Here is a 25856-nt window from a genome sequence, read left to right on the forward strand (position 1 = left end):
CAAACGATCATTTACAATCTGAAACCTTCCATTCCTTCTGGAATCCTACATGGAATGTTTCTAGAGGAAATCAATTCTGAGCTTTATTGATGGATCAACATACGATTATTAAAACAACTCCAAATTTATTAATAATCGATATGGAAGTTCTGATACATATATTTACAATTGTGAATAAATAAAGCAAAATAAATAAAAATAAATAAAATAAATAAATAATTCAATAAATTAATATCATTAATCTGTGAGGACTCGTACTTCCATTTCACCAGTGCAATCTATCCAACCACATATCCCTGCTTCGTCTGCCTCCAATTTTTCTCAGTTCCAATTTCCTCCTCCTTCGCCTTCTGTCTTCATCCTCCTCATCTTCGTCTTCCAAAGAATCATCATCATCGTCGTCATCCTCGTCCTCGTCGTCATCATTTTCGGCTTTGTCCTCTTCAGAATCTTCTCCCGTTATGGTATCAACAACCCCATCAAGAATTTCCGAAACATCATCCGATTCCTCTGCAACAGCTGAAGAGTTGGCAGCAGTTTTGATGCTGCCTTTAAGGGTAGAGTTCTTTTTCTCGACTATTTCGTCACTCTCGTCCAGCATGTCTTCTACTACTTCAGCGATTGGATTCTCATCACTACCACTGGATTCGATGGAATCGTCATCATCTTGTTTGGAGGTTGTTGTAGGTGTAAGTGTGGTAGTTGTTGCAGCGTCAGTGTTTGTTGCTTCAGTAAAGGATTTCATTGTTGTTATCATGGTGTTTTGTACTATGATTTGATCAGGTGTCTCTGTGTTTATTTCGTTTTTAATCAGTGAAACTTCAGTGGAGTTGGTCACTTGTTCAGGTACTGGTTCAGCATTGTCTTCCAACACATTTGTTTTTTCAGTTATCTCACTGGGTGTGGATGAGAAAGTCATCATGGTGGATGACGTTTTGAGGGGAATTGGAGTGGTAGATGCTGAGGTTGGAACCTTGGATGGTCTTTTCGTGAAAACGGAAGCACGAATAGGCTTTGGTTTCGGGGTAGCCTTAGTCTTAACAGGTTTTCGTCGTTGTACTTTGGTCACAGGAGCTTTGGTTGTCTTCTTGTAAGGTGCTTTGGTAATTTGAGGCGGTTGTTTCTTCACCGGCTGCTTCTTCTTGTTACCCGTGCTCTCGGACTCGAAGTATTGGTCGATGAAATCGTCGTCGAACACGCTGAATCCACCGTATTCGGCGGCCTCCACGTCATTCTCGGAATCGTCTTCGTCCTCGTCGTCATCGTCGCCGTCAAAATCGAACTCATCCTCGTCGTCGTCGTCATCGTCATCGTCCTCTTCTTCCTCCACCACTGGAAGAGGCTGCGATGGCTCGACCCTGAGTCCTTTGGGGCCGAATTTGAAGCAGGACACCCTGAGCGAGGCCTCGATGTTGTTCAATGATCGAAGTTCCAATCCGAGACAAGCCTGGAAATCGTCCCCTTTCCGTCCTATATTGTAAATTCGTCCGCAAAACTTCGATATACCCCCAGGTAATGGCATGCAAACTGGCTGCGGTTTTCTACCTGAAAAATTGATGAAATTGAGTGGAGGTAGGTGTGAAATTGGCGTGCTAATGAATGATGCATGTCCCGGTCATCAGTTATGCAATTAGGCGATTATAACGTTTGTTAGTGCGTCATTTGATAACGGTTAGTTTGGTGGGTTAATAATTCAGGACAGTCGGAAACTATGTTTTAACTCTCGGCGTCTTATAAGGATCCTATGAACACATGTACTGCGGCGTCGATAGATTCAAAGATGTATGTAGATTAATTCCGTTAAGATGTTCATTATTCATAAGGTCTTGCCCGGGAATAGCAAATGCCGAAACAAACTTGTCATCCTGTGTAGTGCTATTATGATATGCTCCAGCCTCGGCAGAGAATGGAATTGAATGGGTCGGTTCGGGAAATAATGGGACAAATCTTTGGTTTTCTGAGGAGCATGCTGAACGAGCACAGGCTGCATCTGTTTCGATTTAGTTTACTAGGTGAGCCTTATTATCGTTATCTCGAAAATTGTGGGAAATTTAGCTTAAGTCGACAGCAACTCCTGAAATGTAAAGATCCTTAAATCTCATTGAGATAGATCCTACTAAATCTTTGGAGTTATACAGCTTGAGTTCAATTTTTTTGCTCAAAGCAGCATATGCGACAAATTCTAGAAAAAATGTAATGTAATGTACATACATTTTCGTGGAAAATATACCTGTAGGTTTACATAAGATTTATATTTTGTTTTTTGAGTATTTGTTCGAGCATATTTTTAAGGGATAATTCGCGACAGCTGAATTTTGTTTTTCGGAGAAAACTTGTATGTTTTCAAAGTATTGAATAAATTGCCTTGTGCCAAGTCGTTCATCTTCTTGAGATCTTCGTTCAATGAATGGATTTGCTGGTATCTACGGAGGTGTAATTCAACCTAGGTGAATGAAGACAAAGAAATTCATCAATTTCTCTATCGTATGAGATATGGATTAATTGACTTTTTCCCTCACTAACTGAATTTATAGAAATAATATACACTGCTCAACAGTTTATAGGGATCACGTACAAATTTCTCTTTATTCGTAGTTTTCCTTAAGTAATCTGGAACATCTGTTATACATGTGTTCTTCAAGTTGTTTATAATAATATTATTTTATACTCCATCAAGCTCTTGCCGTCTGAAATTGTTTAATTGTTATAGGCTGCAGATGGTGGCTTAAAAAACCCTGTGGTATTTGTTGCTAAACTTGCTTTTTCTTCGTTTGAACGCATAAACTAAACATACTATGATATCTGATCAAAATAACTACCTTGAGGTTAATATCCCTGGAATAAATGTAAAGTCAATGATGCCTATCACTTGTTAAGCTTGAGCAGTGTACTAGATGGATTATGTTGCAGAATGGCGAATGCGCCTGTTACGCAAATTGCATTGCTACATGGACATATGTCACATATGTACGTCGAAAGTTACGAATATTGATGCATAGTTTCCGGATCTTCTCAATATTTTCTTTTCAAATACGTAATTATATATCTATTGTAGAAATACCTCCTGTTTTAATCGTGATGCAAGTTTTTATCAAGTTTGATCATTTTTTGTCGATGTGTATCGAAAATGCACCTTCAAATGTTTTTCTGTTCAGTCTCTATTTTGTTTTCGGTTAGATCAAGCGGTTCCACTCAAGTGAAAATCGAATTTTCGTTATGTTAAGACGAGTTTCATTCGAGGACGATGCCAGCAGAACCCTTGGGATGCTGCAGGCTGGTCTAACACAAGTAAAAGTGGAACTGCTCGTTAAAGAGCTAGAAGCGATAGACCACGTACTACCGTGTCAGTAGCTGTATAAGACTGTTTTTATATCTTTCGGTGAGGAAATAGCCCTTCAGCACTTGTCAAATGGTAAGTTCACGTCTTCAAAATGCCACTGGAAGTTAATGAAGTTATCAACAGAGAATCCCACAATTTCACGAAGCTATTGGCAAATTTTCGTTTTTCGATTAAAATGCAGTACCACATAGATCCATCCAGGTAATTTCTGCTAGAAACAACCAGGATATTCCACATATTCCAGCAATACCCCAAGATTCTCTGTCCTAAGTCCTATCGAACACTTATGGGACTAATTACAAAGAGCCCTTAAAATGCCTACATACCACAGCCGGAAAGGCTTCAACAGCTGAAAGATCTTTTACAATAACTTTGTCAACAAATTGGGCAGGATTTTCTCAGTAACTTAGTGGAAAATATGGGGAGAAGAAGCCAAGCAGTTAATGATGGGTGAAGGTCATATATCCTTTCATTGAGAACTATCCATTTTTTTTTACCTCGATATAGATTATTTTATGGCTTTTTAAATTTTCGTTCAAATATCTCATCCAATATCTGATGAACAAAAAAGTCTCAGTCCTCTGAAATTCTTTAGGGTTTTCACTCCCAGTCTTTGAAAATTTAAATAATCGATTTGCTCTTGGGTAAATACTTGCACAAATTTATCAGGAGCAAATCCGATATAAAAGTGTTGCCAGACAAAGAACAAAAAATGTAAATTGACGAAATACAATTCTGAAGATTTTGAAGAATTCATCTGATGAAGGAGTGTGATATAGACTCCGAAACGTTACGAAGTTTCACCATAAAGTTCCATTTTTCGTTCATTGTCAGGCAACAATTTTTTCCATCTGATTTGCACCTGATCAATTGGTGCAAGAATTTACGCAGGAGCAAATCGATTATTTCAATTTTTTATTGGATTTCGTTTCAGAGACTCGGAGTAAAAACCCTATAGAATTCCAGAAGATGCAGAGTCCCCCCAGATTAAATTTCTATCGATATCTCCAAGAAGTCTTACTGAATCGAATATGTCGAGTAGATTTCAAAATAGTACTGTTTATTCATTACAAGAAAATATTTTTATCTTTATTTCGACCCTGAACCACTTTTCATATTTCAAGATGTGTAATTTGAACTCGAGCTTTCGTTAAATTTTTATTTCATTGCAAACTAAAGATTTCTTAATTATCAAATTGAAATATTTCTGAATGAAAAAAGTCACAAAAATGTAACAGCAAAAATACTTCTCATGAAAAATCGTATAAACCTTGGCAATCCTAATTTCATGGTTTTGGGTTACTGTGAAAACGTAAAATATGTTATGATGATTTTTATTCCGAAGTCTCAACCCAATACAAAATTATAATTCAATAACAAAAAAATTTTCTCTATTTCATCTACATTGTGACACATCTTTCGAAGTTATAATATTTTTATCCATATTTTTTCTAGTGTCCGATTTTGAAGCTTTGTTATCGAAATGGCTTGTTTTACATTCCAGAGAAATGAGGAAATTGAAATAGAAAAAATGGGAACCAATCCGAATCGACCCGAATTTTTTCATTCTCGAGTCCCAAATAAATACTTCGACATTGTTCAATGGTTCCATCCATAACGCCCACTCGTTTCAATTCAACGCGGCCAAAACATTGGACGATATAAAAATGATAGAATCAGATCGTTGAATTCAATGCTGCAACCATTGTAATACGTGCCAATGTTCCCAATTGTTTGCGATTACACTTTTACCGCAGACAAAAATACAATAATAAAATCGGAGTGCTTTATGCGATTCCCGTCTGGATATTTCACAGGCCATATTCCCTCCGCCACTCAATCCTGGCCTGGGCTCGTTCACCTTTCAAGTAGTTCGAACGACTAAAGGGGATCGATTTTCTTGTAAACTTCCAATAGAGTTTCCTTGAGGGCTGGCGCACACTGCTCTCTTCGGAAATCAGGACTAATTCCGTCGGAATCAACTTCGTTTTCTGGATTATACGCGAGGTTGATCTGCGAAATTGTTCACTACATTATTTCCGCCAAAAAGAATCACAATTAATCTCGAACCAGTTCTTTTTCAAATCTTCATTATTGCAGCTGTAAAATGGAGCGATTCCCGGAATTAAGTCCATCATTAAATCTTCACTTCCTACAATGTCAGCACTTCATACCCAGTCGACCGCAGAATGAATTCCGTTTCTGAAATCTCTCTTTATGAGGTTCTTCAAATCCAGTTTCGAGCATCAGTTTAATGACACCAGCATATTAACGCATTCATTTTTTGAAGGGAAATATCGACAAATGTATCTGTAAGCACTGAATTGAAGTACTACGTGAAGTGCAACATGTAGTTACAGAGGAAAAAATTAAATGAAAATGAATTCAGATCGATAGAAAAAAGAAGAAAGTTATATTTCAAACCTGAAGTGTTCATGGATGTTACAGTTCATCTTCAAAGAAACCAATCTTTCAGGAGCATAAACCAACAATTCATAAAAGAACAGAGCTGGTAGAGTAAGAATAGGTACCCAGCTCCCTGAAAGAGCCCCTGCAGCATTCCCTATAGACTTATAGACTGACTAGATTGCCAACAACTCAAACAGCTCTCCTCTGCAGCCTGAACCCATTCTCGAATCCACTGCAACCTCCTAAACAAAGCAGGCCATATCTCAGGTGGGTTTAACAGAACGCAAAATAAGCTGTTCCTAGTACTCCTCTCGACACTTCTTCTTCTTCTTCTTCCACATATCATAGGCCTTAGGCCTGTGTTTTCCAACTCTCAGTTCTCTTGAGACATTGATGACCACGAATCCATCCATCTCTTTGGGGGTCTTCCTAAGGGGCGTCGTGTCCGTGGTGTACCATCCCTAGCGATTTTTGCTAGTCTTCCCGTAGTCATCCTGTCCACGTGATCATTCCAAGCTCTTCTACGCTTACGTCCCCACCTGACAATGTCTTCTACTTGACATTCGTGCCTTATGTCAGTGTTTCTTTTCCTATCTCTTAGTGTGTAGCCTGAGATGTTTCTTAGTATTTTCATTTCAGTTGTTCGAATGATATTTTTAGTTTTTTTGTTGTCAGCTCTTGTTTCTATAGCGTATGTTAATACCGGTCTAACACAAGTTTTGTATATCCTTACTTTAGCCTTTTTATTCATAAACGTATTATTCCAGATGATGTCCCGTAGTGCACCTGATATTCGGCTGGCTTTAGTCGCTTGTCCATTCACTTCATTTGTTCTATTTTGGCTTGAAGTAATTTGTAGGTAGTCGAATGACATAACTTGTTCAATGATTTTATTTTCCAGAGAAAGTTTGCATCTCACTGGTTCTTTGGAAACGACGAGGGTTTTGGTTTTTGTGATGGATATTTGCATGTTGAGGTTCTTAGCTTTTACATAGAATGCGTTCAGGAGCCGTTGCAAATCGTCTTCGTTCTCTGCTATAATCAGGGCGTCATCGGCAAAACAGATAATCTTGATTATGCCCGTTGTAAGCGCATATCCTCCTTTTGTACTTTTAACTTGATTTATTATTTCGTCCATTATTTGATTAAAAAGCTGGGGGCTCAAAGAATCTCCTTGTCGAATTCCTGTTGGCGTTTTTATTTCCTTTGTTAGGTTTTGATTAACTAAAATGTGGGTAGATGTATTGTGATTAAGTTGTCTTATGATATCTATTATTGTTTTCGGCACCTGTTTCTTTCCAAGGATATCCACTACGTCACTTAATCTTACCCTATCGAACGCTTTGGTGAGATCTATAAAGCACATGTATGCGGGCTTTCCGTATTCTATAGCCTTTTCCACTACTTGCCTAACTATGAAAATAGCATCTATAGTCGACCGATTTTTCCTGAACCCTTGCTGTTCCTCTGATATGTTCACATGCTCGCTTATTATTGCTTCTATGATCTTTGTGAAAAGTTTCATTACTGAGCTTAGTAGGGTTATGCCTCTATAGTTTTCTGGTGATTTCTTGTCCCCTTTTTTGAATATAGGAATGGTTATGCTCTTTTTCCATTCTTTAGGGACTTTTTTGGATGTTAATATCTTGTTGAAGAGTTTTGTAAGTTCCACGATCAATTTTTGACCTCCGTATTTCAACAGCTCATTCGGTATATTATCTAGCCCTGGCGATTTTCTGTTCTTAATCTTTTTTGCCATTTCTGTAGTCATTTCTTCGGTTATTACGGGACATTCTTCGTTTTCTCCACTTCCTTCTTCACTGTGTTTCTTATCTTTCTCTTCGGGGTTATCTGTGTACAGTTGTTCAAAATAGGTTTTCCAGCGGGACTCATCAATTTGTTGTGTCTGTGCATATTCCACGATGTCCAGTTTCCTTCTCTTCAACATTCCCCACACCTTCCTTTGAGCTCCATACAAGTCATGCTCCATATCGCAGGTAAACTTTTCCCAGTAGTTACGTTTTATGTTTCTGATTTCTGCGTTAACCCAGTTTCTTGTTTGAATGTAATGATATTTTTCTTCTGGTATTTGGTTGTTTCTATATCTCAAGTATGCTTCGCGTTTTTCTCTAGCCAGAGCTTTTACTTCTGGTGTATACCATTGCTTGTTTTTATAATTTTTATTAGCTCCAACCTTTCTCACACCCAGAGCCTCAAAAGCTGCGTCGGTAATGTTTGTTTTTATCTTTTCCCAGCACCTCTCTGTGTCGTCCTGTTCCGTGATGGTGTTTGATTCTATTTTTTGAGATAGTCGGGCTTGGTATAGTGCCTTATTTGTTGGGTCTCTGATGGACTCTATGTTTATTTTCTCCTTTTTTGTTGAATCTGGTACCTTCTTCTTCTGAATGGTAATCCTCAGCTTACAAATGACCAAAAAGTGATCGGATCCTATATTAGCTGATGTCAGGCTTTTTGTGTCCAATATTTGGGTTGGATGTATGGCCCTGTTCGATATTATATAGTCTATGGTTGAGTTTTGGCCTCTAGTGTTCTGCCATGTAATCTCTCGACACAGATGACGATAATCAACCCAAAACAAAAGCAAGAGCAAACCACTCTGGTATCAAACCAAACACGCAAAAACTCCACTTGCTGCTCTCCAATATTTTCATAGAGGAAACCATTTTCTCCATTTTATCCATGTTCAGTGAGAGACCATTTCCACCAAACCATTTCAAGGCATCCACAAGCATTCCACCAAACCATTTCAAGGCATCCACAAGCATAAAACCAAAAAGTTGATGAAGTTATTGACAAAAATCAAGAAGAGGAAAGGCCTCAAAATTGAGCCTTGAGGTACGCCCATCCTCAACATCTCCCTACAAGACTACATACCATTAACAAACCCTGCCTGGGCTCTATATTAAGAAAAGATTGACTTTCAAAAAAAATAGGTATTATAGAAAGACCGGTAAAGTCATGCAAACCCAAAGATCTATTGATGAAGTCTGCGCGGTTTACCACTCAGGCAGCAAAGTATCAATAGACCTCACTACCTTCCTGGGTGTTACATTAATCACAAGAGCCATGGTCTCTTAGCCTTTTACTATATACAAAATCTCTAAGCAGGCGTTCAGCTGTCTCATCGGCTTCTTGACAGGTGCGGAAGGTCCGAAGGTGATAATTTACCGGATAGTTTACCGTGATGAGCCCTGTCTTTTTCTTCAGTTCTAATTTACTGGGTGAGAGAACCTTTTCGGTCTAGCTCTTCGAGTTGGAGAAGAATAACTTGGCCTATCTTTGACCATTCTCCATAAAACAAGAATACAATTCCTATTTCCTATATTGAAGGATGAAAACCATACGTGGCTCTGGTCCAATGCTCTTGTCAGATATCAATGTAAAATATCTTTGACCCTGCAGAGAAAACTATTTCGTCGTTAGCCCATTGACTTAAACAAAATCTCAAAGCAAATACCATAAAATGGAACAAAGATGGTACAAATACGAAGACAGGAGCTGGCGCTTGAATATTTGGGGCAAGCACCAATCGTGCACTGTCTTAAGGCTCCTGCTCGAGTAGGTTTCATGCAGAAATACTCGCAATCGAAGGATGTGTACACATAAACCTGGAAGAAACTATTAGGGTTGTGACATAGCGATCTAATCTGATAGTCAAGCTGCTATCAAAGCATTGAATTTATGTCACCGGCACAAAGCTGAAGAAAATTTATATTCTTCTAGGTCTTTCTAGTCTGGCTTTCCAGTCACTCGGTCATCGAAGGAATCATCACATTTACTAGAGAAAGAAGACAAAACTTACTGGCCAGGACTTTTCTGTATTATAGGAAAATGCACCTATAAGAAAAAGTTTTTGGAGAAGGAGGAAACCATAAGAGAAACACTCTGACGGAATCTCCAAACATTTCCTTCGGAATTTTAAAACTGTGGACAGTCGCGGCATATTCTAGAACCCACCATCAATATCTGTTAATGCCCATAGTGCTGCTATTTCTCTGTCTTATATGGCACTTTTCAGTTTCCTGGAAAGGTTGTTAAGAGCAGAACTTACTTGCTGAGTTCGCAAAATGATATTTGAGCAGAGGGGTTTTCGACAGGTCTGGTTTCTTGATAAATTATCTTCTGTATCGCTTTAATAAGAAAATGGGAGAGACTTATAGGGTGAAAGTATTATGAACATATCCCCTGGCGTTTGCCAGCCTTGGGTGTGAAGGTCACTATCTACACGACTCATCAGCATTCAGGAATTTCCTTGAAAAGGCCCTTTGAAGCCACACAGTATAGATGCTATCTTCAGCTGGCGATTTGTAAGGTTCAAAGGATTCGATAGCCCATTGAATCTGTGAAGAGTTTGACAGATATCTTTCTAGCCTTCGTCTGGGTGCCGAGAAATCCAGATCTGGTTTGCTGCCATAAGAGATATGGGAACCTTGGAAACGAGTTCCTAGCATTGCTGGAAATGTCTCATCGTCTGCTAGTCATCTCTCCATCCAACTTTCAGCTAACCCAACTCATTATTGTGGTTTTTCAAGGGAGCTTTGTGGTGTCTAAGGGCTGTCAATGCCTTTGATCCGCCTCTGTCGTAGCTCTTTTTGGTTGTTTCTTCTTTCAGTGACCTACTGAAAGAGCGCTTATTGTACAGTGCGTGGGCTTTTTGTCGTAGTTCCACCAGGGTACTTTCCAAAGAGAGAGAGAACAACCGTTCAAAAACGAGTTGTTCAATGCAATTTTAAATTATCTCTTCTCGAGATTAATCCTAAATTCAATTGGTATAAATCGACCGAACTTTTAACTACGTCCTTCAAAAGAAAATGCCACGATTTCAAGATTGTTAAATAGAAGAATAATATTCCAAAATATTCATGGTTCGAAAAATCTCGAATGTAAATTAACAAGACTTTTTCAGTGGTCGTGAATGAAATAATTTTATTCGTTATTCGCCGAAGGATTCGAGCAACATATTTCGCGTGAACCATTAAAAAGGTTCCCAAACTGAATTCCATTCAATTCGAGACATTCCCAACGACTTCCACCGAAATAAGCCATTATTTTTCAGAGAAGAATGTACTGAGGAGTTTTCACTTACTTGATATTGTCGTATTCGTCAGTATCCTCTCGCCAAAGCTCATTGAAATGGCCAGACGGTCACCCTTAAGATACTGTAAGGAAGCACATCCAGGTCCTTGCAAGGATACGACGGGTAAATTGAATTCTCTACAACAATTGCACAGCTTCAAGTTACAGCTGCAATACCTATTCGAGTTTGTGCCGCTGGATCCTTGTCTCCTTTTGTCAATAGATTTACGCCCGGCATGCTTTTTGACATCAGTTTTCCTGTTATGATAGCCTCTTTTATCTGAAATATAAGCTTGGTTACTTAAGGGTAATTTATAGTGTTGGATAGCACATAGTTAGCAGAGTGGAAAATTTCCGGACATTTTAATTCAGATCGAGTGACATTTCAAGGCGATATTCAGGAAAAAATCATCCAAAATGAATTATTACGAATTTTTCCAAACTACAAGAATCAATATGAAAAAACTATGTGATCATTCATGTTGTAGGTTGTAGATTAGATGTGGAATTTTCAAAAAATCCCGTAGTTTCCCTACGAGAGCAAAAACATGTTGAAAAGGGAAATCTATTTTAGAAAATTCCTAGAACAGGAAAATATATCAATCATCAAAAGGGTAGAACGCACTTCTTTTCGAAAGCACATTAATCACTCTTGAAGTTTATGTCATTCATCACAAAAAACATGAAAAAGTGAATATTCGAATACGTTTCAACACTTTCATCACTTCAATGAAAAAATCGTTGATAAAAATCCATACAAGACCAAATTAAAGATATTTCGAATTATACTGCGCAAAAAAATTAACGCACATTCTGAAAATCTCAATTTTAATGAAAGTTGACTCTACATTGACTTTATAACTTATTTTTTATGTTCTCTCGGGAAGGTTTTGAAAGAAACAAGGCACATTAAATGGAAGAAAAATTCAGGATTTCACCGAATCTTATGTGAAAGAAGAGAAATGAACAATTTTCAAAATAATGAAATGCTTATAAGTATTTTAATACTTGGTATTTCCACCCCTTGCGTTAATTACAGCTCGGCAACGACGGTTCATACTCAAAATGAGTGATCTTAAAATGTTCTGATCTAATCCTTCCCAGATTTCTCCGAGTTGGATTCCCAAGTCCACCAATGTATGGGGCATATGGCACTGCATGCTCTTCAAGAATGTTCCTTATATACTTATTAGCATTCATAGCTCCATTATCAACGACCACTAGGTCTTTGCGAGCAGTCAAAGATATTCCACCCCATACCATAATCGATCCTCCCCCGAAACCAGTAGTATTCAGGAAATTGCACTGAGCATATCTTTCATGTGGACGTCGGTATACAAGGGAACGTCGATCACAATGGTAGAGGCAGAATCTAGACTCATCTGTGAAGAGAACTCTTTCCCAATCGGCCTCTTCCCAATGGATATGCTCTCTCGCAAAATCCAAACGCGCCCTTCGATGGGCTGGGGTAAGAGCTGGGCCTCTTACCGCGACACGAGGCCTTCAATCATATTCTCTGAGGCGATTTCTTATTGTCTGAGTGCTAATTTGCACCTCATGAGTTTGCTCAAGCTGAATTTGAAGGAGGCGAGCGTTTGCAAACCGTTGTCTCAACGAAGAAACTCTCAAGTAACGTTCTTGAATGGCAGTTGTAACCAGTGGTCTACCCTGTCCTGGTCTTCGGACATTCATACCTGTCTCCCTGAATCGCTGCAACATTCTGGACACACTTGTATGGGCAACTCCAAACCTTTCTGCAATACTTGTGTATGTCCACCCTTCTTCTCGCAAAACTACCGCTTGGGCACATTCCTCTTGGGTCAAATTGCGTGTTACGCGTTGCATAGCGATCGAGTGTAGAAAATCAAACGAAAGAAAAACTATTGATCACTAGAATTGATCGAGAACAACTGATATTAGAATGGAGCCAATACATTCAAAATCTGATAATATTATCTCTTTTTATTCCTGCTGGGAAAAAACATCTGTATTGAAGAAAACCGTTGAAAGTGGATAACATATGCATGCATAATTCTGATAAAAATAATTATATTATATTATTGAGAACACCTTCAGTTGTAGAATAAATTTGAGATTTCCATAATGTGCGTTAATTTTTTTGCGCAGTGTATTTAGTTTCCAACAAGTTTGTTTTGCTTTACTCCGTTTCTTATCCATCCATTCTCAGTCCTCTTAGTGCTCGCAAAATCGAAATACTTCCACAAAGTGCTCAGTAATCACCAAAGTTCGGTGCTAAGTTCTGGGGAACACTTTTTATCAGTGTTGAGTGCTCAAAGCATTTTTTTCCTGTGCTAGTCACAGTTCTGACTCACAACTAGAATTTCTTATATTTCCAATTGAAAATTTGTTTTCCATGAAACTCTTCATTCTTCTCTGGGAAAAACAAAATATTATCTAAACATGCTCTGGTATCTGATCAAAATCCTACCATTCGTTGAGCATTTAAAGAACAGGAGTCTTCGAGTGGACTGACATAGCCCAAATGAAATAGCAAGGAGAAGGTCGAGAAATTGAAAATCAATGAGTGGAACAAAGATGTATGAACAAAACCAGGCGCGAAATGAAGAGAACAAACTGTAACTGAGCGTAGGCAAATCGCTTTAATTTCAATTGGACGCTGCTTAGAAAGTTCAAACGGTGGTAATTGTTCAAGGATTCTTTCTTTGTTTAACTGATTTCCCTCAACTTTCCTCTCATGGGATATTTCTTATCCCTTGATTCAACAAAACGCAAGTACTCTAGAAATATAAAAATAAATACGCTTCGATAAACAAGTCCTGGAGTATCAGTAGCAGTATGGTCAAGAGTAAAGGATCAAAATTTCTTGCTGCAGAAAGGTTCCCTTTGAGGCGTAAAGGCCACTTCTAATCTAGAATCCCCAACATTGTGTCATATTATATTCCCAGGAAAATCCTCGGCAGACCGCGAGAATAAATGGGGAGGAAGTGAAATAAACTCGACAATCCAACCCACGATGTCATGAAAATATTTACGGTGATCAAGCGGCAATAATTTCATACTCTCTCAATACAGAGAGTACAGTGAACATTAATTTTTATCTGTTGCAATGAAACGAATGTGGATATCACAGATGAAATCCGTTTCTTTCGGACACATGTCGTAAAACGGCAATATAAAAGTTTTTGAGAAAGCACCTGCTATGGATCTCCGAGCACCGTCTGTATCGATATATTGTAAAAACAAAACGAGAACATAAAACTGCCCTTAATGCTTACAGGCCAACTATTTCCCGGTTTAGATGAAACGGCATTTTCTTTCTTTTTGTTCTGAAGCTCAGGCTTTTCATTCATTACTCTCTGACTGTTGTACAGGATACTTCGATAAATTAAAAACTTTAGAAACCCCCTAAAATTGATATACAGAGTGTTTTCAAAGGTGAGGCTTTTTTTCGACAGAAGGTAGAACTCATCAAAATAAATCGTTCAACCAAAAATTGTCTATATAAAATATCCAAGATGGCTGAGATACAACCCCTAGAAGTTCGACAAAATTTCATTGAATTTCAAGTACGAGGCTGTAGAAGGTGACTCCGGCATCGCAAAATCGCAAAAACGAAACAAAACATAAACATATGGTTAGAAAATGAATGGTGCAGTACCAAGTTCATCGGATTAGATGCATTAGGTCACTTTTGAGAGAATCATAATTGTTGTATCGTGCAATTTAGGTTGAAAAAAAAATGTAGAAAATCGAGGCAGTTTCTTGAAAGTGCTTATGTTAGTTATGTTGAAAAAGTGCTATGATGTCTCCGCATTTAATTTCATTTTTACGACGATTTTTGAAAAGTTCGAACAAGAAGATTGTGATGCCCATTGTGAAAAAATTCGTGAATAATTTAGACGAATTTTATTGGTGAGGTTTTGAAGTATTATTCTATTTTTTACACTTGTTCCTAAGTGTCTTCTGTCAATTGGTATCGATATGAGCTATTTCATAAAATCGTGTATGTTACTGAGAAATAATGAGAACAATTTGGCAATCCTAAGTTTCCATTTTCATTACCACGTAAATATCGAGCCAATATCCTAAACGAAACCACATGGTCGAATCAGTAGATAAGTTTTTTCCCACATTTCAGTAATCATTTTCAATTTTCTTTCAACTTTGTTATTTTGAAAGTTTTGTATAAGTGATTTTCAGTGGTACGCTTCATTTTGACCTGTTCTACCTTCTGTTGAAAGAAAGCCTCACTTTCAAATACACCCTCTATAGATCTTGATTTTAAAATTCGTAGTCGAAATTTGAGAGCATATAAAAAAATAAACAGAAATTAGTGATTTATTTGAAAATAAGAGTTGTAATTTAACTATGAAATATTCTGAGATATATTCAAGAAAAGATGCAAAACAAGTTAGAAGGGAAATAAAAAATATCTCTGGGCTTAGTTTTTGAGTTTTCAGTTTTCCAGAGAACCTTCCAGATAAACTGTTATTAACATGTCATACATACATAAAAATGAGTAACATAAGATATATTTATTAATTTAAAGGTTTCTTTTGTTTGACTCCTGTTACTGTTATCCACTCACCTATTACAGCAGATGCTGCGAATGCGATGAACACAAAAATGAGAAGTAGTTCAAATATGAACGACAATTTCATTTTGTCCTCCTGAAAAAAAAAACAATAATTTAGTCCCAAAAGCATATAAACCATATTTTCCAAGCGAAACTCTTCAAATATAGGCTTCAATCTTTCCACCAACAATGAAACAATGATATTACATAATGAATTTTTGGAGTCAGATAATGGAAAATAAAAATCCTCAAAAATCAGTACTTAGACACAGAAAAACCAACAAAAAATCACCTGATTCGCCGCAACTTTTTCTTGACAACTACTGGAGATAAGTCGATTATATTTTATACAAAATCGAGTAGGTATCTGTTTATGGAGAACCCAACATTATTTTTTGAAAAATTAAGGAATGAAGCAATCCCACGTAGTTTTCACATTGGGATGCATTTTGTGAAGTGGAAATAGAGACTAGATCATTTTCTCAAAAACTGTTTGATCAATTAGAACCAAATCTCTTCAAATTGACTATTGAGATGCAACAGTTTTAGCATCTGAATGATTTTCGAACATTCGATCTAAAATTAGCTCACTTAGTTTACCGTAATACGGAATTGAAACTCTCATCACTCGAAAAATAATTGATCTGAAATCAATTGTTGTAATTGAGTAACATTGTCGCATCATATTATGCGGTTCAGTTCATTTTGTGCTCGATTTAAAAAACGAGGTTCATCATTTTGTCGGTCAAAAATGCATTATAATCGATGTGAAAGATTCGCTAGTGATGAAAATCCGTGCAAATTAGTTCCGCTTGGACTACTACTTTCTCCTATTTCTTTTATAGTGGCATTATGGTACGAGTTCATCCTGAATGTAATCACCATGTAGATGAGTGACGATTTGCATTTTGTTGACCTTGTTCCACAAACCAAACGTGTCGGAATTCGCCTAGTATAGTTTGCGGAGTAGTACCCCATGGTAATCTGAAGATTTTTTGTGAGGATTCTATTAGTGGCAGGAATGAAAGTTGAACGTTTAGTAACGGTGTTATTATCGGGTGTCAAATATTCACTCAATGATAGCGAAGAAAAAGGAAATTTCGTCAGAATAACATCTTGATTTGCTGCTGTTGAAACAATTCTTCGTTATTTGTGGAAAAAGGTGCAAACCCTTTCTGCGCTTGAATTATATTCAAGGTTGAATTGATTTTTTCCAAAGGCTGTAGTGGATTTATTTGCAATAGTTTAAATCACCTCATCATTAATCACTCATTGTCATAAAATTAATTTGAAAAAATATATAGCTTGAAAACCTTCAAAATCCAAAAAAACCCAGAACGACAAATGTTTCTAAATTATTTCACATCATGTGAAATTGTGAAATAAAAAAAGCAATGTTTTTATCTTGGAAAATTTATTATAGGATAGGTCTATTATTTTTTCCGACATTTCGAAAAGCATTTGACAGCAATTTCAAGGAATGCCTTGTTTTCAGCCAAGGTGAGTGACACTTCATTAGTATTTTTGTTTTGTTTTGGGCTAGCAACACTTGCCAAAATTTTGGTAGGAACAATCCCAAATGATGGAAGTAGCCTTATGAAGGACTGTATTGTCCACAGATAGGTCAAGATATGGACTCTTTTCGGATAGTTTACGTGTTCGGATATGGACCCATCCTCTGATGCCCAGAAATCTCAGATCGGTTCAGGAAGTTCATTTGTTCAGAAGTGGTGCAGTTACTTTTTGAGGAAGCATTTGTTTCAACGGAAGTACAGAATTGTAGGTGTTCGATTGACGATGATACCATGAATGCGCAGATTTACATGGAGCAAGTCATTGAATATTATTCCATGCTGCTATTGGGCCAAACTTCTTATTTTTAGACGATGATGTCAGCCCGTCGTACAGGAATTGTCGAAGAAGCTCTAGAAATTCATGGTATTCCGCATTTGGCCCTGTACCCTCGGTCACCAGACCTCAATCCCATTGAACACGCTTAGAATCAGCTCCAGAGAGCTTTGAATTCTCATCAACCACTGCCATATACACTTCAAGAGCTCCAACGGTTCTTACCACAACTCTGGAGAGAAATTGATCAAAGTTACTCAAACAATCTGATCAAAAATATACAGAATCGTTTTTAGGCTCAGGTTGATGTTTGAGGAGGCCATACTCTTCAGTGAACTTTATTTTTTCAATATGAGTGAACTGATTATTTGCTATACGAGGATGTATTGATATCTAGTTAGCCTAGACCAGTTCCATGCTTAAAAAAAATATTGTGTTACCATATCAATGAACAATAACTCATTAGAAGTGTCAGTGTGCAGTTTGAGGTCAAAAAGGTAATCCAGAGTTATGCAATAAATTAAAAGAAAGAAGATGTCCACCGAAATTATGAAAATCGAAAAATTGGAGTATCGAGCCATCATCAAGTACCTGTATTTAAAAGGCTTAAGAGGTAAGCAGATTTACGAAGATATGCTTAATACCCTTGGTGGTCAATGTCCTTCGTATTCTACCTTGAAAATTTGGGCTGCAAGCTTCAAAAGGGGTAAATTTTCCATTGAACATAATGACCGATCGGGAAGGCCAGTTTCTGTGTCAGTCCCCGAAAATATCGATGCAGTTCATGACATCATTTTATCAGACCGTCGAATTGGGCTGAAACGGATATCTGAAGCACTGAATATTTCACACGAACGCGTTCATCATATAGTTCACGTCAATTTGGACATTAGAAAAATTGTTGCAAAATGGATCCCTAAATGTTTGAATGTTGACCAAAAGCGTGCAAGGGTAGAAGCATCGCGTTCGATTTGTGATCGATTTGAAAACGATGTAGACTTCTTGAACCGAATTGTTACTAAGGATGAGACTTGGTTACATTTCTACGATCCAGAAACAAAGCAACAATCTATGGAATGGCGACACTCTGGTTCTCCAAGACCTAAGAAGTTTCGTGTGTCCAAAAATCTGCTGGAAAAGTTCTTGCTTCAGTTTTTTGGGATTGCCATGGAGTAATCATGATTGATTTTTTGGATAAGGATGGAACAATAACCAGAGATTACTATTCGACATTACTGACCACTCTACGGGGTAAAATTGAAGAGAAAAGACGCGGAGAGCTATCCAAAGGTGTTTCGTTTTTGCAGGACATCGCCCCTGCACACAAATCTCATGTTGCCATGCAAAAAATTCGTGATTTAGGGTTTGATTTCCTAGAACACCCCCCTTATATACCAGATTTGGCTCCATCCGACTATCATCTCTTTTCTCAACTGAAAAAAAGTTTAAAAGTTCGTAAATTTTCTTCCAACGATGAGGTAATAAAAGCTGTGGAGGTCTGGTTTGCAGAGCAAGAAGAAACATTTTTTTGAAAGGTCTAGAGACGTTGCAGGTTCGGTGTAATAAATGGATCCAATTAAGGGGAGAATATGTTGAGGAATAATATATTTTGGCATTGAAATTTTGTTTGGTTCTATAGTAGGTTAAGAATTTTTTAATATATACTGGTACTAAAAATAAATTTTCATATGCAAACGTGGGGCGAATAAATGGATAGTAGGAGAGAAAATTACCACCTACGAAGTGTCAGAAAAAATATGGAGAAAGACCAGCTACAGGACGACATCACTGAAAATGCACGAGCCCTGTCTCCGGTACGTACTGAAAATGCACGAGCCCTGTCTCCGGCGGTACGTACTGAAAGGAAAGAAAACGGGAAACAGGAAAATCAGGAACATGGAGCTGTCCCAAAGGTGAAGGAAAGTGATTCAAGAACACCCAAACAAGTTAAGTATTCACACCACTCGAAGAGACGAATGTTCAACCTTGAAAATCAACATGAAAAGGATAAGTCTAGAATGTTTGATATGTTTATTTCAAAAATTGTTAATGATACAGTGAGAATGACCCTTAATAATGTACAAGTTGATCAAGCTAGAAGTGGAGATCAAGAAAATGATTATTTTATGCAGGATGTTCCTGGGGTTGATTTGATTAATACTGATAATCTTGATACTGAAAATCTAGCGAATAACATACGTGGACATGCACGCGTTCAATCTGGTTCACGTATACAGGGTGTCTCTGAAAGAAATATAAACGTCAAATCAAATTTAAGTTCCAATTTTAACTTACCTCAGTGTCTTCCTGGGTTGAATGTACAGACTGCTCATCATTCAGGACAACAACAAATTTCAAATTTAACTATGAACGATAATTTATTTGGTTTGGGAGATCTAAGTAAACTTGTACCTGATTTTGATGGGGAGAGTCATGTGCAGGCTCCAGAATTTCTTCAGTTTCTGGAAAACGGAATAAATGTTAATGCTATCTCTTTTAATAATATCAGAATTTTTCTATGCAAATCATTCAAAATAAAAAAGAAAATTCATGATCATACTTATGTTTTGGTATCTCCGAAAACTGGTGAAGAACGCGGAATTTTTCACTCGTCCCACTTAAAAACGTATGCTGTTCCGACCTATGCTGCTGAAAATTAGTTTTTCCTAATTTATCCTTGCACAGGATGGAAGGGGGGAAAGTTGTACAGAGACATCCTGTATAATATGTGTATGATGGGTTGTCTGAAAGCCAGGCGCTCCATTTCATCAAAATCTTAATGTTGTGGAAATCTTATCACTTGTCCATGTGTGGCGGTTCTTTCTTTTGTTCGCTGAATTAGTTTAATCATTTTCACAAGTTGACATCTTCTTGAAGAGCGAATCTTAATTATTGAATTTTTATTACATTGAGCCTTCTATTGAGTTCATTTGAGTATAAACTTACTGTCATAACGGTGAGATACCACTCTTGAGCTTGGTCAACGTTTTTTAGGTAAGATAGATAATTTTGTAGATTGTCAAATTTGTGAATAATGTGATCAACGTTTTTTAGATTCAATAAATTGAGGATTTCTGTCAGTCAATATTTTCTCTGAATCCTACGTCAATTATTCGTAAACCCTCGTCCCAGCACAACTGTGAAACTTAATAAGGAAAGTGGCAGAAGAATGACTAAAAAATTGGTGGAAAAAAAATGGAAACTTTTGAAACAGTCTCGAAATTTCTGAACTTCCTCAATTTTTGTCGAGCAGTATATCTCGTGGACCCGATAGAAAATCTATGATATAATATTTTCCCCCGGTGACCCTCGCGGATAAGAAAAAACAATCGAATCCAAAAGTGTTCTCGTCGTAGGCCACGTCTTCCAACTTCCAACTGAAAGTTTTTGTCAAGAGTGCCACGGAACGTTCGTGTAAACGTTCTCGAAATCGGCTAAAAAACTCTTCGAGCTGCCGTTTTTCGCCTAGCCACGGTCTATGTGTATAGTCGAAATAAGATGTCTCCGAGCATTGGATCGATTCCAAGAGAATTCTGTGGCTCGCCAAATCCGTTTCCAAGCAAAGCTCGCAAATTCCAACACGGATGGATATAGCACTTCTATAAATTCGGGAAATTTCCTGAAAAACTGGGAAAAAAAGTGCCTTCTGCGGGTCGCTGTCGGCTGAGGTTGATTTGTTTCGTGTGGCATGGATGTCCTGGATTCATGAAATCATTAATTAAAACTCCGGCGTATCACTGATCCAATCTTAGTTTCCGGCATCGCGTATATCACCGGATGAACTATGCAGATTTCACTTCGAGGTTTTCCAATTCCAATACCCATGTGGAGAAAAAGGAGTATTTACGAACCCTCAGACGCACAGCTGTCGGTTTAAACAAGAATTTAATGTGAGGTGTAATTTGGACACAATATAAAGTAATAAATTATTTTTCATGTGACACTGCTCAAAAGTTGAAGTGGATATTCAATAGAAAATTACTTTTTGCCCTTGGATCAAATTTTCGGCATTGCTGCTGCACATACCATATGCAGTGTAAGGGGTGTAAGGGCCAGAAGTCTTGCAACGCGCGAGTTGTACATCAATTGTGACTCAAGTAACGAGGGCCCGACTCAGATGGAGCGGCCACATCCTGAGGATGCAAGACACAAGACTCCCCAAAATATCTCTGTATGGAGAATTGGCAGAGGGAACCCGGAAACCAGGAGGCCAGTATAAGTGGTTTAAGGATACACTACATCAATCCCTTAAATCAATTAATGCCAATCATAACTGGGAACAACTAGTTAGACAGGTCACAGTGGAAGTCTTTGGTACACAGTTATAATGGAGACTCGAGAAGGATACAGCAGCGGCCAGATCTGGTTGGTGACTATCCATGCCCGGAGTGTGGAAGGATCTGTAGGTCACGGTTGGGTCTCTTCAGTCACAGGAGGGCAAACAGTCGCTTATAATTTCTTGGGGCTAATTGCGACTGTTTGCCCTCCTGTGACTGAAGAGAGCCAACCGTGACCTACAGATCCTTCCACACTCCGGGCATGGATAGTCACCAACCAGATCTGGCCGCCGCTGAATTCTTCTCGAGTCTCCATTATATCTGTGCACCATAGATCTCCACTGTGACCTGTCTAACGCTAGTTGTTCCCAGTTATGATTGGCATTAATTGATTTTAGGGATTGATTTAGTGTATCCTTAAACCACTTATACTGGCCTCCTGGTTTCCGGGTTCCCTCTGCCAATTCTCCATACAGAGATATTTTGGGGAGTCTTGTGTCTTGCACATGGATACACTACATCAATCCCTAAAATCAGTTAATGCCAATCATAACTGGGAACAACTAGCGTTAGACAGGTCACAGTGGAGGTCTATGGTGCACAGTTACAATGGAGACACGAGAAGAATACAGCGGCGGCCAGATCTGGTTGGTGACTATCCATGCCCGGAGTGTGGATCTGTAGGTCACGGTTGGGTCTTTCAGTCACAGGAGGGCACACAGTCGCAATAATTAGCCCTAAGAAATTATAAGTCTGTTCTTTTTTCATGTCTTTTTGTAGATTAATTCTCGGTAACGGGATACAGCAATGAATGAATGAATGAATGAACCATGTGGAGAGACATATGCTCATTCATTCATTCATTGCTGTAGCCCGTTACCGGGAATAAATCTACAAAAAGACATAAAAAAAAGAACAGACTTATAATTTCTTAGAGCTAATTATTGCGACTGTGTGCCCTCCTGTGACTGAAGCGACCCAACCGTGACCTACAGATCCACACTCCGGGCATGGATAGTCACCAACCAGATCTGGCCGCCGCTGTATTCTTCTCGTGTCTCCATTGTAACTGTGCACCATAGACCTCCACTGTGACCTGTCTAACGCTAGTTGTTCCCAGTTATGATTGGCATTAACTGATTTTAGGGATTGATGTAGTGTATCCATAAACCGCTTATACTGGCCCCCTGGTTTCCGGGCTCCCCCTGTCAATTCGCCATACAGAGCTATTTTGGGGAGTCTCGTGTCTTGCATCCTCAGAATGTGGCCGCTCCATCTGAGTCGGACCCTCGTTATTTGAGTCTCAATTGGTGTACAACTCCTGCGTTGCAAGACTTCTGCATTCGAAACTTTGTGGAACCATCTGATGTGCGTTATCTGTCTCAGATGACGTTGTTGCGTTTGTTCAAGCTGTTTAATATGTCGCCTGTAGGGCGTCCAGCTTTTGCTTCCGTAAAGTAGCGTTGGGAGGACCACTGCTTTGTAAACAGCTGTCTTAGTCTTCAGATTGAGGTCGTGATTTGTAAACACTCTGACCTTTAGCTTCCAGAATGCCCGTGATGCCGAATTGATACGGTTGTGTATTTCCGTGTCTAGGTTAGCCCTAGTATTTATGAAGCTTTCCAAGTATTTGAACTGCTCGACCTGTTCTAGAGTCTCATTCTATAGTCTAATATATGTTTGAAGGCTTTCTGGCGGACCAGGATTTTGGTTTTGCCAATGTTGAGTCTAAGGCCTAAAGCCTCGTATATATGTTTTATAGTTGTCCAGCATTATCTGTAGATCCTCTGGGCTGCTAGCGATAAGTGCGCTGTCGTCTGCATATTGAAGTTCCGTGATAAACTTTGAACGGGTTTTTGCTCAGGTTAAATAGGCCTCCATCAAATCTGAATCTTATTCCAACACCTCTTACAGGCATACTCATGTCAGCAATTATCGAGACAGCTATGGCGAAAATATTGAACAGTAAAGGCGCTAACATACAGCCTTTTTTTATTCCAGAGTTGGTTAAAAAATGGTCGGTTGTGGAGAGACAATATAATTGCGTATCATACACACTCAAAATATGGTCCTCATGACACTTAATGGCTCCATTAAAAAATAACAAGAAAGTCGTTGCCTTTAGGTGTATAACATCATTTTGTGGTCCTTATGTACGATAATAGGCTAATGCACTCATCTGGTGTTGTGTATATCAATTGTAACGAGTTTCATATGCGTTTAAAAGCCTTCAAACTTGAACAATCGGTGTGTTCGTTAAACGAAGGTTTAAGGTTTAACTGAAATTGCTGACTATTTTTCGCTATCTCATAAGTGGAAGTGTTGCATGTATCGATGGAGAAGGAAGAGCAAGGGCTACCACGGTCACACAAGATAGGCTAATATGGTTTACTAATAGCTTATTCCGGCAAGCTACCTCTAGGATAGTTTCTGGTCAAACAACACATAGAAGGTGGAGTAATTTCAATTTGAGGTCGAAAAGATTGAGTAGGGAGCAGCGGTCTGTAAGATATTGGTGTGGCAAGAACAGGGTCGAAGGTATCATGAACATTTCATGATCCCAACAACTGATTTGGTAGTGGTTCAGTGTGCATTTGGGCAGGAATTGGTTTTAAATACCCCCGTTTTTGCCAATTATATTGGGTGTTTTTCTTCAACCCCATCCAACTTATGTTGTTCAAATGGAAACATATGCCATGTGCGTGGGCTCATTGGAAAGCTCACGGAAAATTACCATTTTTGTATCTTTCTATGGTATTGTAGTGTATCTTTGTATTCTTCTCAAGTTTATGGTTATTAGAAGAAACACACAAGTGAAAAAAAATAAAATTACTAGTTAATTGAATGAAAACAAAGATCGTAGTGGTATTCCATACTCCGCAAGCCCACACATGTTTTATGTGAATCACGGAAGTTGGATTGGGTTGTCGCTAAGGGGTTGTAAAAAAATATTCAATTTAATTGCCATAGGAGGTTATTCAAAATCAATTCATGGGTTTCAGCGTTCTCATTTCGAGTTATTGGTTGAAGAAATATTAATTTCATTACAGACTTATGCCCAACATTATACAGGGTGTGCAAAATTCTATGGTATTGAATGACAGCTCTGTAACCGTAAGAGATAGGGAGAAATGGATGACATGTTCCGACCTCGATTTTCAAGAGATATATAATGGCCCAAACCGTATCCCTCTATCTTCTTTTGTTTTTGTTTTCAAGTGAAAACTCATTTTTTGGCTCTTTGGGATGGTGCCTCTGTTTCGTGAAGTTTCAGTGCTATCGAAAAAAAAATTACATTCTTTACACTTACATTTACACCTGCATTTTTTATGTAGAATGCAGTCTAGTAGTCGGAGATTTTTTTCTTATTTTTTACATTCCATCAGTACCATATTCTTTTCTGATTCAGAATACACAAGGCGAGTCTTTGAGAATAGCAGATTCTTGAGGTCAAAAGGAACCCTTTTTTTCCTATACCATTTTGCCAATTCGGCCCTGATAAAAAAATAAAGCCATTTTAAGGTTTCATAATGAGCTGTACTACCCCTGGAAAAACAAAATCACCTTCAGAATAACTAGATAAATCCGTGACATTACACATCTGTGGATCTTATAAAAAGAATTGTATTCAGCCAAAGTACCCAGTTTTTGAAATTTCACAGATGGATTTTAATTTTTGGACAGCAAATTACTCGAAAACGGCGCATTATATGAGAAAATGTAAGGAATACTTTTATTTGACAAAACTTAGTTGCAAGAGTTGGGTTCTTTGAATTTTTGGTATTTTTATGATACGTAATGGTCATAGTGGGAAAACAGGAAGACGTGGGTGACATCTTGTGTTCGAAAAAGATTCATCAAATAAATGAAAAACTATATTCCGAAATTCATTTCATTCGATGAAACTGTTTGTGAGAGAGAACTAAAAGTAATATGTTTCAATAGTTCTTCTATATCCTGTATCTTTTAAACCAAGCCGATTTGCATAAAATGGTGAAGGAATAATGTGTTTCTTTTGATTTCAAAAATTTATCGTTGGAATATTTTTACGAGTCAAAGACTCACCCAGTATAATATACGTCGTGCCTCTTATTGTTCTTCCAATAAAAAAAAAAACAAAAGGCAGGTAACCGTTTATTGCACTCAACAATTAACTTGAAATTACACCAAACTCGCAACTGACATTTAATTAATTATTATTAATCGTGAGCTGGGCAACTGAGGAGTAATGTATTATTATAAAAATGGAAATTTACTTAAAGTTATGAATAAAATAAGTTATGACAGTTATTTTTTTTTTCGAGCGGTTCTACCGAACTGTTATCAA

The 25856-nt window shown here is 38.0% G+C and overlaps 2 protein-coding genes across 4 annotated transcripts in view; one reads left to right on the forward strand and one right to left on the reverse strand.

Annotated features, from left to right (window-relative positions):
- LOC123322031 (nonsense-mediated mRNA decay protein 2) overlaps nt 1-25856 on the reverse strand; it is a 39398-nt gene continuing 13542 nt past the window's right edge. The window contains exons 2-5 of one of the 3 annotated variants that reach the window (XM_044909852.1): nt 15417-15498; nt 10857-11126; nt 259-1545; nt 1-18 (exon numbers count right to left, since the gene is read on the reverse strand). In XM_044909852.1, the coding sequence (XP_044765787.1) occupies nt 266-1545; nt 10857-11126; nt 15417-15489 (1623 nt within the window). In that variant the 5' untranslated portion in view covers nt 15490-15498 and the 3' untranslated portion in view covers nt 1-18; nt 259-265. Of the gene's footprint in view, nt 19-105; nt 1546-10856; nt 11127-15416; nt 15499-15696; nt 15814-25856 lie in introns of those variants that run through there. The other 2 variants (XM_044909853.1, XM_044909851.1) reach the window with 2 other exon arrangements.
- Nucleotides 18955-19912, forward strand: LOC123321708. The gene is made up of 2 exons (XM_044909440.1): nt 18955-19057; nt 19091-19912. Exons 1-2 carry the CDS (start codon nt 18962-18964, stop codon nt 19910-19912), a joined length of 918 nt encoding a protein of 305 aa, XP_044765375.1. The 5' UTR covers nt 18955-18961.

Source organism: Coccinella septempunctata, chromosome X (genome assembly GCF_907165205.1).
Source record: "Coccinella septempunctata chromosome X, icCocSept1.1, whole genome shotgun sequence".
Classification (NCBI taxonomy): domain Eukaryota; kingdom Metazoa; phylum Arthropoda; class Insecta; order Coleoptera; family Coccinellidae; genus Coccinella; species Coccinella septempunctata.